Below are 14,713 nucleotides of genomic sequence, written 5' to 3'. Positions count from 1 at the left end.
ATTACCCACAATCCACATAAAAAGGTGGGTCTGTGTACGTCCTTCATAATCAGGTCAACCAATCATAAACGTTCGTTTACGAGCGCGTAGTTCGAAATGGCGTTACGATGTCCAATGATCTTACGCTATTTTACAGTTTATAAAATCCAGCCAATCAGTGTGACCGCTCTTGACACTAGCCAATCGACGACCTACTATGTAGTAGTTGGGCGTCACTAATATTGACCAATCAGATTGAATGTGGCGTTTAAACGGTAAGCGCGGGCGGTCCTAGAGTAGCTTCGGGGCGGATCCAACAAGTGAGGACGCGTGCTTGAATTTGAATTCAGAAAAGAGCTAACAACTTGTTAAGGTATTAGTCAACTAGTAGAGCACAACACGGCCAGTGAGCAATATCGTAAGACCGTTTCATCCATTTTTGTGGTGAAACAGTGTGTAAGTTTGTTTGTGTGTGACGGTTGGTAATATCGCCTTAACGTTTAAATCGCTTCTCAGTGCTGTAGCTACAGGCATCGCTGTTTGAGGAGGAATCACCGTACTTGCAATGAAAGCGGGTGGTAAGTAACTTGAGTCAACTTTAACTAGCTGTTACTTCCAGAAATATGATCATGACATAACATAAAACGAATGCATGTGGAGGTGTGTTAAAGATGTTTGCAATTTGACAGAGTTAGCTTTGGTTAGTAGCTCCTAGCCAACTCAAACGTTAACTGGGGTAGCCATGGATTCCTGCTCCAAGTTACCGTACGTTAGATTCAAATCGATAACTTAAATTAGGCAATATTTATATAAAATGTGTTTCTTCTTGGCAGTTTATGAAATTGTGGCAATCATAAACGATAAGATAATGTTAAAGTTCAGTAAAACGAGTCGTAATTTAAAGTTAGTTGCATTTGAAGCACAGGAGGGAAATTTGGGCGCTCACTTGGTTTGACTCTTCCCAGTCAGATGCTCAGTTCCCCATCGTTAGATAGCTAATAATGCTTACAGAACTTGTTTATATGATATTTGATGCTTATTGTGGCACATTTTAGGTATTCATCATTCCACGGATTTAAACATTTTGGTATTCAAACAGAGGTTTTGATTAGACCACCCGGAGATGCCTTACGTTAGACGTTTTCAATGTGGAGCCATAACCTACACCTTGGTGTGTCTGATTATCAGCTAGCCTAGCATATTAACCTGCCTGCTTTAAATGTAGTACAAATGTTTGTTTCACAATAATGTGAGAATTAGTTTGTGAGCCTTGCACTAAGATGTGAGATGCTTTTGGGATTTGGTGTGTGCATTTCATGTGTTTGCAACATGCTGTTTCTTTCACTGAATATGAGAACCTTGGTAAATCAATGTGAACTTATTGTTTAAGTGTCTAACTTTAAATTTATCTTTCTGTTTGTAGTCCACTGCCGTTGTTCAAAATGCTACTCGGTTCCAACAAGGAAGCGGGTCCGTAAGCGAACTCCAGCCCTAACCTTGCTGTCTCTACCTGAGGAGGTCCTCCTCTGTGTGCTCCAGTGCCTCTCTGCTGAGGACCTGCTGTCTGTCAGAGCAGTGAGTAAACATACTATAAACACTGTAACACCACCACACAACCTCTAGCATGTATGTGCCATGTTATCTCAATTTTGCTCTGGCTTGGGCATCTTGCAACCACCTGTTTTGATTGGTAATTTTATCTCTTTAATTGATTAATTGTATTGACTTGTGTTTCAGGTTCACTCCCAGCTGCGGGACATTGTTGACAACCACTCCAGTGTATGGGCCAGGGTCAGTTTCAGGGACACATGGCCATCCCCCAACACCTTATGGCTTTTTGAAAGGTACAGTAACTTATATTTAAAAAAAAAACCAAAAAACTGATGTATTGTTTTTCCTGTGTATGGATTTTTACCTGAAACATCTCTCTTCTTTCAGGGCTGCTGAGAAAGGGAATTTTGAAGCTGCTGTGAAGCTAGGGATTGCTTATTTGTACAATGAAGGACGTAAGTTTAACACTATACTACTTTCCTACACGAGCATCCTGGTTAAATTTTCCATCTGTGAGATGTAGGTGGATTTAGTGGCTTCTAGTGATGAAGATTGCAGATTACAACCTGCTGAGACTTCTCCTGGTTAGAATTCCTTCAGTGTTCATTGTTTTTAACAGGAGAAAAATCATCTACAGAGGCCTCTCCAAAACAAACCAGGAGACTAAAACCTGTGAAAACACTGAATGAAGCAGTTTCACGTTACAAATCAGTGTTCCTCCTACACTGTTAGCTGATCAGAGACAGGCCATTAGCCCAGCACCTGCTAATGTGTGCTCATCTTTTTTTCTCTGATCATTCAAGATCGAGATGTTTCGGATGTATTTACCAGGATTCACATTATCTGCAGTGGTCTCCTCATCACCAAAATAAACAGAGCCAGTGATTTAAACTGGTAAAAACATTGAACAAAGCAGTTTCGCGTGGAAAAAAACGATTAGTTATTCCAACACTGCTCTTCGCAGAAGGGCTGCTTATACTGCAGTGGCCAACGCGAAAACACAAAAAGCCTTATCCAGAGCCAGTGTTTGGTTGGTTCATTCTGGGCTACTGTAGAACATGTGGTGCAACATGGCGGTCTCTGTGGATGACTAGCTGCTCCCTATGTAGATATAAATGACTTATTGTAAGGTAACCAAAACACAACAAATCTTTTTTTATCAGGTGATTATAAATTCAAGAAAGCACACCCATGATGTTATACTCTTTTTCTGCCAATATGTTTCCCTAAATGCTACACACTGGACCTTTTACTAAAGGTCGAATGAACTTGGGGACATAAAACCCTCTTAATGATTTCTACAAGTGATTAACACCTCTTGTTTCTCTCCACCAGCATTGTTAAGTGATGAGGGGCGAGCGGATGTGTGTGGTCGCAAGGCCTCTCACTTCTTCAGCCTGGCAGAGAGCCTGCACTCTCCCACAGCAGATCCCTTCATCTGGGTGTTTATCCGTCCCCCATGGTCACCCACTGGCAGCTGCTGCAAGGCCGTGGTGTTCGACCGTCTCAAGGCTGAGTGTGACATCAACGCGGTAGGTCTGGCTATTGCCATTTTAGAGGACAAGTAAAATTGTTGTTTTTTTAATCAGCATATTTAGGTTGTGTCCACACTGATAATGTTATTAAATCTTTAATTTTCTGATATTAATGAAATATATTCAAATCTCCATATCTGAGTCTGAAAACATTTATTGCATGAAAAATTACTCTAACGTTATTGCTTATCAAAAATAGTTGGCAATTATTTTTCAGCTGATTGACTAATCGATTAGTTGACTAATTGTTGCAGCTCTAATGTTAATATATAAATGATTTCAAGTGCTCACAAATGTCTTTTTCTCCTGTTTCCACAGGAGAAGAGAGGACCCTTGTTGCACTGTTTGGCCAGAGTTTTGCAGCTGTTTGAAGTGAGTGTGAAAGTGAATCTCTGTCTCAAGTGTGTTGGGTGTTGTTAGCTCCATTTTCATTCGCCTCTAATCAAAGTTTAAAGCTTTGTCCTGCTGCCAGTTATTAACGGCACCGATGGGATAATTGTTGTTTTCGGCTTCCTTCATATAACACTGCAGTTGAAATACTCCCTGTTGATTCTTCTTACTCACACCCTGGTGTGCTTTGTAATTTATTAGCATGACAAATTACTTCACACCGCTTACATAGAACTGTGGTTTGTTTCTCAGTATTATGAATAACAAAATTTTTTAAACAGACAACAGCTTTCATGTCCAGGAACAGAACATTTTTTCAGTTTGATTAGCATGATCTGTTATTCCCATCTTGAACTGTGTTAACTTTTCCAGGGCGATGAAAGACGTTCAGAGGCCATATCTATGTTGGAGGAGTCGTCACAGGCTGGCTGTATACAGAGTTCCTATCTGTTGTGGGAGCACAACCGGAAAGCAGCTGTAAGTCTAAATCTTTAATTTATAATCACAGTTACACTTGGATACATTGATTTAGGCTCCTGTACAGTTTCTCCTATCGCACTGGAACACAGGCATGTTTGTTAATAGTAAAGCTCCTATAGGCACTCACTGATTAAAAAATTAAAGACATATGGCCTTTGCACACCATGTCTCTATGAATCTGGCAATTTTTTAAAAATCGTTAGGCATAGAACCCTTCCACACTAAGTCCAATGTGTCATGTTCTATTGCTTCAAAAAATCGTAATGCAAGGAAAAATGGACAGATTTGCACCGTGACTTTTCTCCATCGGAGTTACTTCCTTTGGTTGTCACTGCTCTCTGTCTCCATCAATTGCATTTGGCATCGTAGCTACCTGAGTCATGAAACGATAGCGTGTGGTTATTAAACTGCACGCTGCTGTGAGCATCATCATTGCTGTGGTGCATTTCTGGACAGGCTAACGTCACCCACTTTTTCTCATGGAAGATTTCAAGAAGGACATGGTTTCTATAAAACCATTTAAATTTAAAGATTTATTTATTTAAGTTTGAATTTGAATTTCAGATGGCAGATCCAGGCAGGTACCTCCAGTGTATCCGAACCCTCAGGGACTATGCTGGCAAGGGATCCTGGGAGGCACAGGTGTGTATGTGATTGAAGACAGTTTTGCTGTTATATTGAAGCAGGAGTTGATTCAATGTGTTACGTTAATTTAGTCTCATGATGGCCAGCCTTTTCTTTATTTGCCCTCTGTCGTTCACTGTAATGATACAAAAGACAGCCAAGTGTATTTCTCTTGACAGCTTTTCATTGGTCACGGTTTTGTTTCTTTTTTCTTTTTCATCTTCCACTGCTCCATCTGGCCAGAGCCGGAGGTTGTTCCCATTGAAGCATTATCAGTCATTATCAAGAGGGCTTGACAGTTGTTGCCTTATTGTTTATTTTTTTTTCTTTGTTCATAGCCTTTTTCATTTTTCCCAATCTCCACCATTAAATCACAAAAATCTGACTCATCCAAAATCACAAGCTCTTTACAGCAACAAACTATTGCGGTACTCAACCTCATTGTTGTCTTTGCAGTGTGATCCAATTCAACAAGATGTCAAGCCATTTTGAGCCACTCTGACGCATTTATTCACCACACTGTCTTTTCTTTAAACAGCTCTCCCTGGCTAAAGTGTGCAGCAGTGGGAATCCGCTGGGCTTGGACTCCAAAGCCTGCTCTGACTTAGTGGCTCAGCTTTTTAGTTCCTCTAACCCGGCATCACGACACTGTGCTCAGGGCATCCATAGACGAGGCATTAAGGACACCATGAGGTAAACGGGAAAGGAAATTCCTCAGTGATATTACTGGCATGGTTACAGTCTGGTGGTGAATACTATCTAGACAGCTAAATGTTCCTGTTAGTCATTGTGATGACTCACTTTGTTTTGATCATCACGGCTTTCTTTAATGACGTTACTGAAGAGCCATCGTGGCTGAATAAGATCAGATAATGTTTGCAAGGTCAAAGCTCTAAGGCGACTTCAATCTTTTGCCTCTCGCAGCACTGCAATGCACAATACTGTAAAACTTCAAATAATAGCCCTGGCTTCAGTCATTGAACTCAACAGGCTTATATTTGGGACAGGCGTCTATATAGGATGGGCTTTTATCTCCTTTCACACAAAACTTGCACAGCAAAGATCAGAAATGCAATCAAATTATTTATTTAACCCTTTGAAACCTGGGCAAATTGGCTTTATTTATTTATTTCAAAAACATGGGAATAAGGTAATGAGCAACAGAAGCCCTCAAGTACAAGATAATTACCAGAAAATTTGTCAGAAATAGAGTAAAACAAAGAAATCCAAAGTGAGAAATGGCTTGAAAAAAGAGGGAAAATTGCAATAATTCTTTAAAATAATTGGAAATATATAATACAAAATAAAGGTCACTGGAAATTTTTCTCTTGCTTTTTAAAAAAATAGTCTGTCCACTAATAACTTTTTTTCATCTCTCTTGTTTACTCTGCTGGTAATAGTGTTCTTTAGTGCTCATGATTTCACTTAAAATTAACTGTGACTGAATTGTGGAGTCTTACCAAGCTAATGATGTGAGTAATATGTCCATATTGACAAAAGTTTAAAGTTAAAGTTGTAAGACTAGAATCTTGATTCTTCATCTCTGTTCTTTATGAACATTACCTTCATGTTCTGTTCCATCTCTGTTGCTTTCTGCCTGTCCAGGTACATCCTGGTGGACTGGCTTGTGGAGGTGACCACCATGAAGGATTTCTCCAGCCTGACGCTGCATGTGACAGTGGGTTGTGTGGACCGCTACCTGGGTCTGCGCTCTGTCCCCAAGGCTCGCCTCCAGTTACTGGGAATCGCCTGCATGGTAGTTTGTACACGGTGAGAATGCACACATGCCTCTTCTGAAATATTTATGTGTTTTCCTTTTAAAGGGGACCTATTATGCTCCTTTTGAGGTAAAAATGTATATTTTAGGTTTCGACTACAACATGTTTATCATATTATTATAGCTTCATATAGCGAAAGAAGTATTCTTCATTATTTTAAACTTTGGCCAGGTTTAATATGAACATCCGACATTGTAACATTATATGATGGAAAACGGGAAAACAATAATAGTATTTTTAGGTTCTTTTGGGAAGTGTAAAAGTATTTCATGGCTGGTTTTAAAGGGAAAATGTATAATTTTTTTTAATTTTTTAAAAATTAAAAAAAAAACAAACAAATTAGTTAAATGTTTCTTTTTCTTTTAACATTTAGGACAATGTTTGGGTCTTTTCATTTCAGCTATATGAGTAAAGAAATCCTGACAATACGTGAAGCTGTCTGGCTCACAGACAACACCTACAAATATGAGGACCTGGTTCGAATGATGGGGGAGGTTGTCTCGGTGCTTGAGGGAAAGATCAGGGTGAGTAGAAAATATCCTTATTTAGTGAAGTATTTATGCCCCAGTAAATATAGTTTTTTTTGTGGGAATTTAAGAAATATATTTGAACATTTGAAATGTAAAGATTGTTTTTGTGTTCTTCCCATCAGAGCCCAACGCTGCTGGACTACGGGGAGGTGCTGCTGTCTCTGCTCCCTCTGGAGAGGCGGACCACTCACCTATTCAGCTACATCTGCGAGCTGTCGCTGCTCTACTCTGCTCTCGCCACACCGCCTCCTTCCAAACTGGCCTGCGCTGTTCTACTGCTTACTCGAGCACTACATCACTATGGTAATAACACTCACTGAAACACACACGTGCACACTGTTGACAAAAGATGTACCCTTGTAACACGACAAGTAATGCAAATAATCATAACAAACAACAGAATTTACAGTTAAAGCGTTTCGAGCGTTTATTTTCACCTTGACTTATGTCTACTGTCTCCCTCTCTGCAGTTCCACTCTGGCCAGGACAGTTAGTAGACTACACAGGCTTCTCCAAACAAGACCTCACCTCCCTGTCTGTGCTGCTCTATGTCAAGTGGTAAGCTTCTCACAGTGTGTGCGTGTGCGTTTTAACTCAATTGGTAGCCATGGTCTCATTCGGCACACCCAGGTCTTTTTTCCCCTCAGTTCAGTTCAAGTGAAGCATTGATGAGTCCATTTCTATTAATCCTGACATTGTTACTATGTCCTTGGAAGATGGAGAGCCAGCATAGAAAGGCACAGAGAAAAACACTTAATCTGTTGTGAAGGGTGAAGGGGTGAAGTCTCTCCCTTGTGACCAGTGTAATTGGTTCAGAAAATAGGTTTTTGGAGTGGTCGTATCTATAAAGAAAAGAAAAATCATCCTTTGTTTGGCACCTGCACACTAGTAGCTACCCATTTGATGAGCCAGGTTAGCAAATGAAATAGGTTCTGATTGGCACAATTTGTTTCTCAGTTGATTACTAGTTTGCAGCACATTTCCAGCTGAACTGTAGCATTACCCAGCCTGCATATTTGTTATTGTTTAGTACTGTGTGTTTCTGTTGTAAATTGCAGGTTGCATTTTGTGGAAATATGACTGGTTGTGTACTGAAGTGGCTGTTATTGTAAAACCCCCGCAACTGAAAAGTTTGCTCTAATCATCATCCATACTGTTTACACAAAAGCTAATTTTTGCATTGCTTTCTATATGCAGTTTCTTTCCTTCACAGCAGGGATAGGATGAAGATGCTGATGAGCTGGAAGTATTAATTAACCAGTTGAACATGATAAATCAAACATGTGATGTGAGCATGGTTTAAAGGGGGTTCCCAACATTTTTTTCTTGTGAGCCTTTAAAACAATTGACTTACAACCATCACCATTAAATCTGCTTCAAACAAAGGGGGATATCTTTTTCTTCTCAGATGGTTTGATTGGGATATTTATAAAGGCCTGAAGAGGTAAAACTAACAGCTCTGTTTGATAACCTAAAGTATCACTGTGGATGCAGCATAGCAATGAACAAAAAAACAAACCAGCAGACTTTCTCTTAAAAAGTGCTGATAATTAGTTAAATTTATTCAACTGCTGGCAGCTTTTCAAAATGTATAAATGAACACTAATTACATTTTACTCCAAGCTAGAAAATGGCTCTAAAAAACCTTCCAGTCAATTTTTCTGATTTGCAACTGTACCTTGGCTCATACAGGACTCCTGCTTCACCATGCTCTCCTCCATGGAAAGAGATAACAAGAATTGATTGGTGATGTGTAGCCTGTTTTCAATGACCTCGTATAACCACATTGATTAGATATAAGATTGTTTATAATGTCTGGTGACCAGGAAAATGGATGGCCATTAAGGTTTTAAAGCAAACGTGATGCCCAGACAGAGCTGCAGTCATAAGAGATAGGAGGAGCATTTGGACTGAATATCCCGGAGTGGACAGGGGGAGTGAGTGAGTGAGTGAGTGAGTGTGCGTGTGTGTGTGTGTGTAACCATTGTTGAATTACCAAATGAGTCATAGAAACGTGCCTCAGAGTGAGTCACTTTGATAGGTGAGCATCGCATCAGCAAACTGTAATTCTCAAATGGACAAGTAACAAGATTTGTCCCAAAGGGTTGATTATAGAGATGCAGCAAGGAAGGTGGATCAGACTCACTCAGTTTTCTTGGCTTTGTTTTCCCCTCGCTCTCTCTCCTCAGTTTCAGTCAAGACGTTCCCAAAGATTACAGGCATGTATCTCTAACTGGCGTCAAGCAACGGTTTGAAGATGAGGCCTACCAGCACATCAGCAAAGAAAAGGTACTTTTGTTTTTTTTTACAGCAGGTTCAGGAAAGCAAACAATAGCTTTTCTGAATTGTAGCGCAGTCTGTGATTGGTTATCTAAAACTGGTCATTGATTGATATTATTTCATGGCCTCCACAAGGTGATGGATTACAAAGAGCTGTGTCAGATCTTGGAGATTCCAGAGGTGGAGCCTCAGATGGAGCCTCCCAGTCCCACTGGTCAACCAGCAGACATCCATACCTTCCTCGCCTCGCCATCCAGCACCAACAAGAGGTAAACCACATACCAACACACAGGTTCCCCATTATAATGCCATGTCCAAAAAGCAAACGGGTTTACGGCTATCGCACCATATCGCGTTACATCAAATGCTTAAAGAATATTTGTATTGAACAGCCAAATTTGGTTTGACTCAAATAATTCTGAGACAGGAACAGCTAACTAATATGACAAATTTGTTTCAATCTCTCTGTCTGGACATCAGCAGAGTTTGCCTTCTGTATATAATTTTTATATTATATAGCTCCCAGCTCAGTAATACATATGAATAAAATCAGTAAACCGTAACATTTATGGCTCCTATGTGACAGGACATTAAAAGACAAGCTGAGAATTCCATTATGTGCCCTCGTCTTTATTAATTTAGCACTTTTATCATGTATGAGTCTCCTTTGCTGTGTAAAATAAAGACTTGTGAAGCGTCTTGCCATCTGTAACTCACTGTAACACACTAATCGTCCACTTTCTCCCAAGGAGACGCGATGAGGACATGCCGGCCGAAAGAGCAAGCTTTGTGGCCACGCCCACGGCAGAGCTGTCCAATCAGGAGGAGAGGCTTCTAGGTGACATTCTGGACTGGAGCCTAGACACTTCCTGTTCTGGTTACGAGGGAGACCGAGAGGAGGAGAGCGAGGGTGAAAAAGATGGCAATTGTGAGTGTTGAGTTGAAAAAAGGGAATGGGGCTGGGCACGTTTGTTCCAGCACAGCTACTGGCAGAGTCTTAAAGGTGTTTCTCTGCGAAGCATATAAATGAGCTGATGCATATAGAGAGGAGAATAATGCATGAGTCACTCTCTCAGTGGGACATTAAGTAACTAGTGATGATGCAGCAGTTGCAACGTCCAGCATAATAAACTAGCACATAAATTTAGGCCTCCATAGTATGCAGGCTTAGTGTCACAGACAAATGAGGATAAATGATAGTTGTACAGAGGTTTTAAATGTTAATTGTTTTGGGTATTGTTTAATCCTTTGAAACCTGAAAAGAAAATGGATTGATTTCTTTCAAAAACATGGGAAGACAGCAATGAGCAACATCAGAAGTAATGTCCCAAAAATGACCAAGAAATTATTAATTTGTACAAGAAAATGACTGGAAAATTAAATAGAAAGGAAAAAAATGTAAAATAGGCTTTAGTACTGCACTGCATGGCAGTTGATTGGAACATCAGTTATCTTGACCCCAAAAAGGAGCCTCAGTGTTTCGCAAAGTACCCGTTTTTGCCGGTCTGATCTTTCGGCATACGAAGCGAATGTCTCATTTGTGAGTAAAGATTGCAAACACTAGCAGTTTGCCTTTTCACACATGCCTGGGAAGTGAGGGTTTTTAGTCCTACTCTTTTTAAATGGCTTAATGCTTTGGTAATAGGGTAAAATAATATGGAAAAGTTCTGAAAATGTATTGTTAAAAATGTGTGGGAACCCTGATAACCCCATGTTTTAAACTCTCTCAATAGCTTCCATGATATCCATCAATCTGCACTCGCTGACGGACGCAGACGGAGGACTGGAGCACTGCAGAGCCTTATCCAGCGATGACGACAGTTTTGAAGCAGAAAAGGAAGCAAGCAAGGATCGTCAAGACCAGGAATCCGTCTCTACTGACCTTCACAGTTCAGGATACTCCTCTGTCCAGAGCGTTAGCCCTTCTTCCACTTGCTCCTCCTCCTCCCTCTTGCCTTGCACATTTAAGACCTTTACCACCTCCCTGGGCACAGCCTCTGCCAATGCCCAGCCAGGCTTCCGCCTTTTGGTGCCCATGCAGAGGCCCCGGGGCACCTCCAACAGGCAAGTGAAGAGGAAGAACTCAGCAGCTCATAGTGGAGGTGAGGTGGAAAGAGAGGAAGAGGAAGGAGACGTGTATTCTGCCAGTGCGGGGTTTCTGAGCCTATAGACAGTGGTTATTGAGCGGCTTCGGGCTGTTTACAGACCTCCTGCTCAGTTATTATCCTCCAGCACTTTTCTTTAGCTCCCCACGCTGTTCTTCACTCATGTCAGTCTGCACTGATCTATCAAAAGCCAGAAGTTCAAGAGACTTATCTTAAAGACAAGCAAGTAAGGGAAAAGAAATGAATTACCTAGAAACTTACATTTCTATTACAGTACATTTCATTTACATGTTTACAGGCATGGCACAAGAAAATACCTCCCATAAATCAAGGCTCACATTCAGCTCTGAAACCACTGGAACATGACTTGACTTTCCTCAGGACCGTTTATTTTACAGCCATCTGCAACAACCTCATATCGCATTAGATAGCTGTCGAAGAAATGAAACCTCATGGACTTGTTTTGGGGGGAAAAAAGTGTTCATTGTCAAAATCATATTGTGGAAAAACCTTAAACATAGCTGTCCTGATAATGATTGTCTTGGTTATTATAGTTTCTGATATGCACTGTCAGTACAAGACTATCTTGTATTTGGTGAATGTCATCAATAGGTGACTACTGTTATTGGTGGAAATGTCTGCATCTTGAAGCCTACAAAAAGTGATTGTATGAATTCCTTTAGTTCTACGTGTGTTTGCCAAAGGTACTGTGCCATTGTTATTTTTTTTTCATGGGCATCTTCTTAAACTAGAAACAGCTGTGAAATGAATCTTTTAGTAGTCTGCATCTTCTACAGTCTTCTACATAAACACCAGTTGTGCTGTTAATGTTTTTGTATTGCTTTAACAGACCGATAGCACACTAATCCCATCAGGAACAGCGGATGTTAGAGATATCGACACACTGTGTTCAATACGTTGTGCTGTGATAATGGAGCTAATCGAGAATCACTAGCTGGATGAGTGTCGTGCGAACATCAGCTCACCCTCCAAATGTTTAGTGCTGCATCAACTATTCAGCTCAAATTTAATGACACAGACGATGCAACATGAAACCCTTAATGCTCATAAGTTAACCCACTTTTCCTCCCATCTGAGTTCGGTCTTGCACTTTTATCATCACAGAGGAGGCGCAATTCAATGAAATGCAACCATTTCCACGCTTGAACAATCAATACTAAAGTATTTTTGGATGGATTTGCTTTGCCTTCTTCGAGCGAAAGGGAAGTTCAGACACTAATGGGAAATTGTCACCGTATGGGGTTTTAAAAAGAACTGTAGTACACAATGTCTAAATGTCTGTGACTGACTGTAAATACATTTTAAACTGTTACACCAGACTGGTTATCACCTGTGTTTTATAAATGTACATAGTACTATATGTATAAATGGAGAAAGACAAAGAACATGCCACTACTACTTGAAATTGTTTTTGCTTCATTCCAAAAAGTTTTCTCTGTGAAACTTGTTTTTCTACAGTACAGTGTTTTTTCAATAGACCTATGATGTGAATATGTAATCTTTTTCAAATAAAACAAGCCATCATGCAAGTTTGCTGTCAGTGTTAACTTTGTGTGCCTTTGGCACCATACAGACAAACACAGAAATAGATTTAGCCAAAATTATTTCCTTCAGCACCATTAAGTTTTGTAATTAGAATCTTTGGGGTTATTGTAGTCTGCCTTATTGCTCTTTTACCTTAACAAGCTGTTCTTCTTGGACTTAATGAGAATCATAAGCAAAATCAACTAAGACCCTAGAAATTTTTAATTAAAATTTGCATTCATGCTGTGTTCAAGAGCTCATCAAAACCAGGGCAGTACACATAATGGAAAAATACTGAGGTCACGAATAGAAGTCCAATAATCACACTCTAACCACGTAATTTAAATACAACATAAGGTAACTATTTTAAGGATATTAAAACGTTACTTTTTTTATTTTCCAATGTAATTAATTTTATTTATGTAGACTTTTTAAAACTGTTTTACAGAGTGCTTCACAAGACAAAAAGAAATAAAGCAAGTAAAGTAAGGAGTAAAAACAATAGTGTAACTAAAATAAAGTGGTACATCTAGGTAATAACTGGAATTACAGCCTGTCGTCAATTTAGTATCTGACCAAATCCTCCCCCATAATGTCACTTGTTTTCAGAACATTATGTTGTCACAGTGAAGTTGACCTTTGACCTTTTGGATATGCAAGGTCATCACTTAATTATTATATCCTATCAGATATTTGTGTGAAATTTTGTCATGATTAGCGTATGACTTTTTGAGTTACAGCCAAAAATATAATGTGGTCACAGTGACCTTGAACTTTGACCACCAAATTCTAATCAATACATGTACTAAATTGAAGAAATTCCCTCAAGGCATTCTTGAGATATTGAGTCCAGGACAATGGTAAATAGACATCTGGACATCCTGTAAACCTAAACCTTAAGACTCTGGCCATGGCTATTGCCTTTGTAGAGACATAAAACAAATATATATATATGTAAAAGTGTATAAATATATACAATCATCCACACAAATGGGTGCATACAGTATAGAAAGAGTATAATATATACACATGCACATGCTTCAGCACACATACGCACATAAAAGTATATAAATATATATAAAATGTAACACTGAGACCTTAGAAACATGCCATCCTAAAAATCTCCTGGAGTTAACAAAACATTTTATTTTATAAACTTATGTATGTTTTCTTTTTCATACAAAAATTTCAATGTGCAAAGTATAGTGGATAAAATTGTCAGATAAATGTGGTGAGGTAAAAAGTAAAATATTTGCCTCTGAAATGTAGTGGCATAAAAGTACAAGTTACATGAAAAGAGTAGATTCAACTAAAGTACCTCAAAGTAGTAAATGTCCTTAGTTACATGACACCACTGGCTGTACATAGTGTGTTCATGTTAGAGCTTGGAGATTACAAAGTCAAATTGTCATCTACATTATCGTTATTTTAAAAAACATCTGAAAGGGACTCATAGCACTTCATCGCATCGTTTGTAATCCATTTCACTTTGTAAATACAAACATTTTGCCATTTGTACATTTTTATCAACTTTTTATTACTGTTTCATCTTGACATTTTTATCAATTATGCAATCTTTTTATTTATCTTTTTATGAATAATTATAATAATTTAATAGGGGGGAATCTCCATAAGCCATTTTTGGCTTCCAACCTTTCCTGCACAGTGTTTAAACTTTAAAATTTTATTTTTCTGTCTTTCTAAGCTTATGTATGTGCAAACAAACACACAAACAAGCAAGCAAACAAACAAACAGGTCATAAAAACAAATAAATGACACAAATAAATCAATGTATTATTTTAATTATAGAAAAAAGGTAAACAGTCTTTAGGACAAAACATGACTACAACATAGAAATAGCTGGAACAGAAAAGGCTGATTACAAATTATTATTATTATATTATATTATTGTTAT

General features: G+C 39.0%; 1 protein-coding gene across 1 annotated transcript; it reads left to right on the top strand.

Moving 5' to 3' along the window:
• The first annotated feature begins 319 nt into the window (after nucleotides 1-319).
• ccnf (cyclin F) lies at nucleotides 320-12,802 on the top strand. The gene is made up of 17 exons (XM_042504265.1): nucleotides 320-557; nucleotides 1,403-1,554; nucleotides 1,717-1,823; nucleotides 1,918-1,985; nucleotides 2,866-3,062; nucleotides 3,384-3,437; nucleotides 3,828-3,932; nucleotides 4,500-4,577; nucleotides 5,098-5,252; nucleotides 6,165-6,329; nucleotides 6,738-6,861; nucleotides 6,990-7,170; nucleotides 7,338-7,425; nucleotides 9,057-9,156; nucleotides 9,283-9,416; nucleotides 9,897-10,075; nucleotides 10,881-12,802. Exons 1-17 carry the CDS (start codon nucleotides 545-547, stop codon nucleotides 11,315-11,317), a joined length of 2,337 nt encoding a protein of 778 aa, XP_042360199.1. The 5' UTR covers nucleotides 320-544; the 3' UTR covers nucleotides 11,318-12,802.
• The last annotated feature ends 1,911 nt before the right edge of the window (nucleotides 12,803-14,713 follow it).

Source organism: Plectropomus leopardus, chromosome 17, assembly GCF_008729295.1.
Source record: "Plectropomus leopardus isolate mb chromosome 17, YSFRI_Pleo_2.0, whole genome shotgun sequence".
NCBI lineage: Eukaryota > Metazoa > Chordata > Actinopteri > Perciformes > Serranidae > Plectropomus > Plectropomus leopardus.
Note: the sequence above shows the minus strand (reverse complement) of the source record. Positions and strands in the feature narration are given on the sequence as shown.

What these genes read in the sequence shown, in the direction of transcription:
- ccnf (XM_042504265.1), top strand. An exon ending in ACCTGCTGTCTGTCAGAGCA is followed by an intron (nt 1,555 to 1,716) that starts GTGAGTAAACAT and finishes CTTGTGTTTCAG; the next exon opens with GTTCACTCCCAGCTGCGGGA. An exon ending in CCATCCAGCACCAACAAGAG is followed by an intron (nt 9,417 to 9,896) that starts GTAAACCACATA and finishes CTTTCTCCCAAG; the next exon opens with GAGACGCGATGAGGACATGC.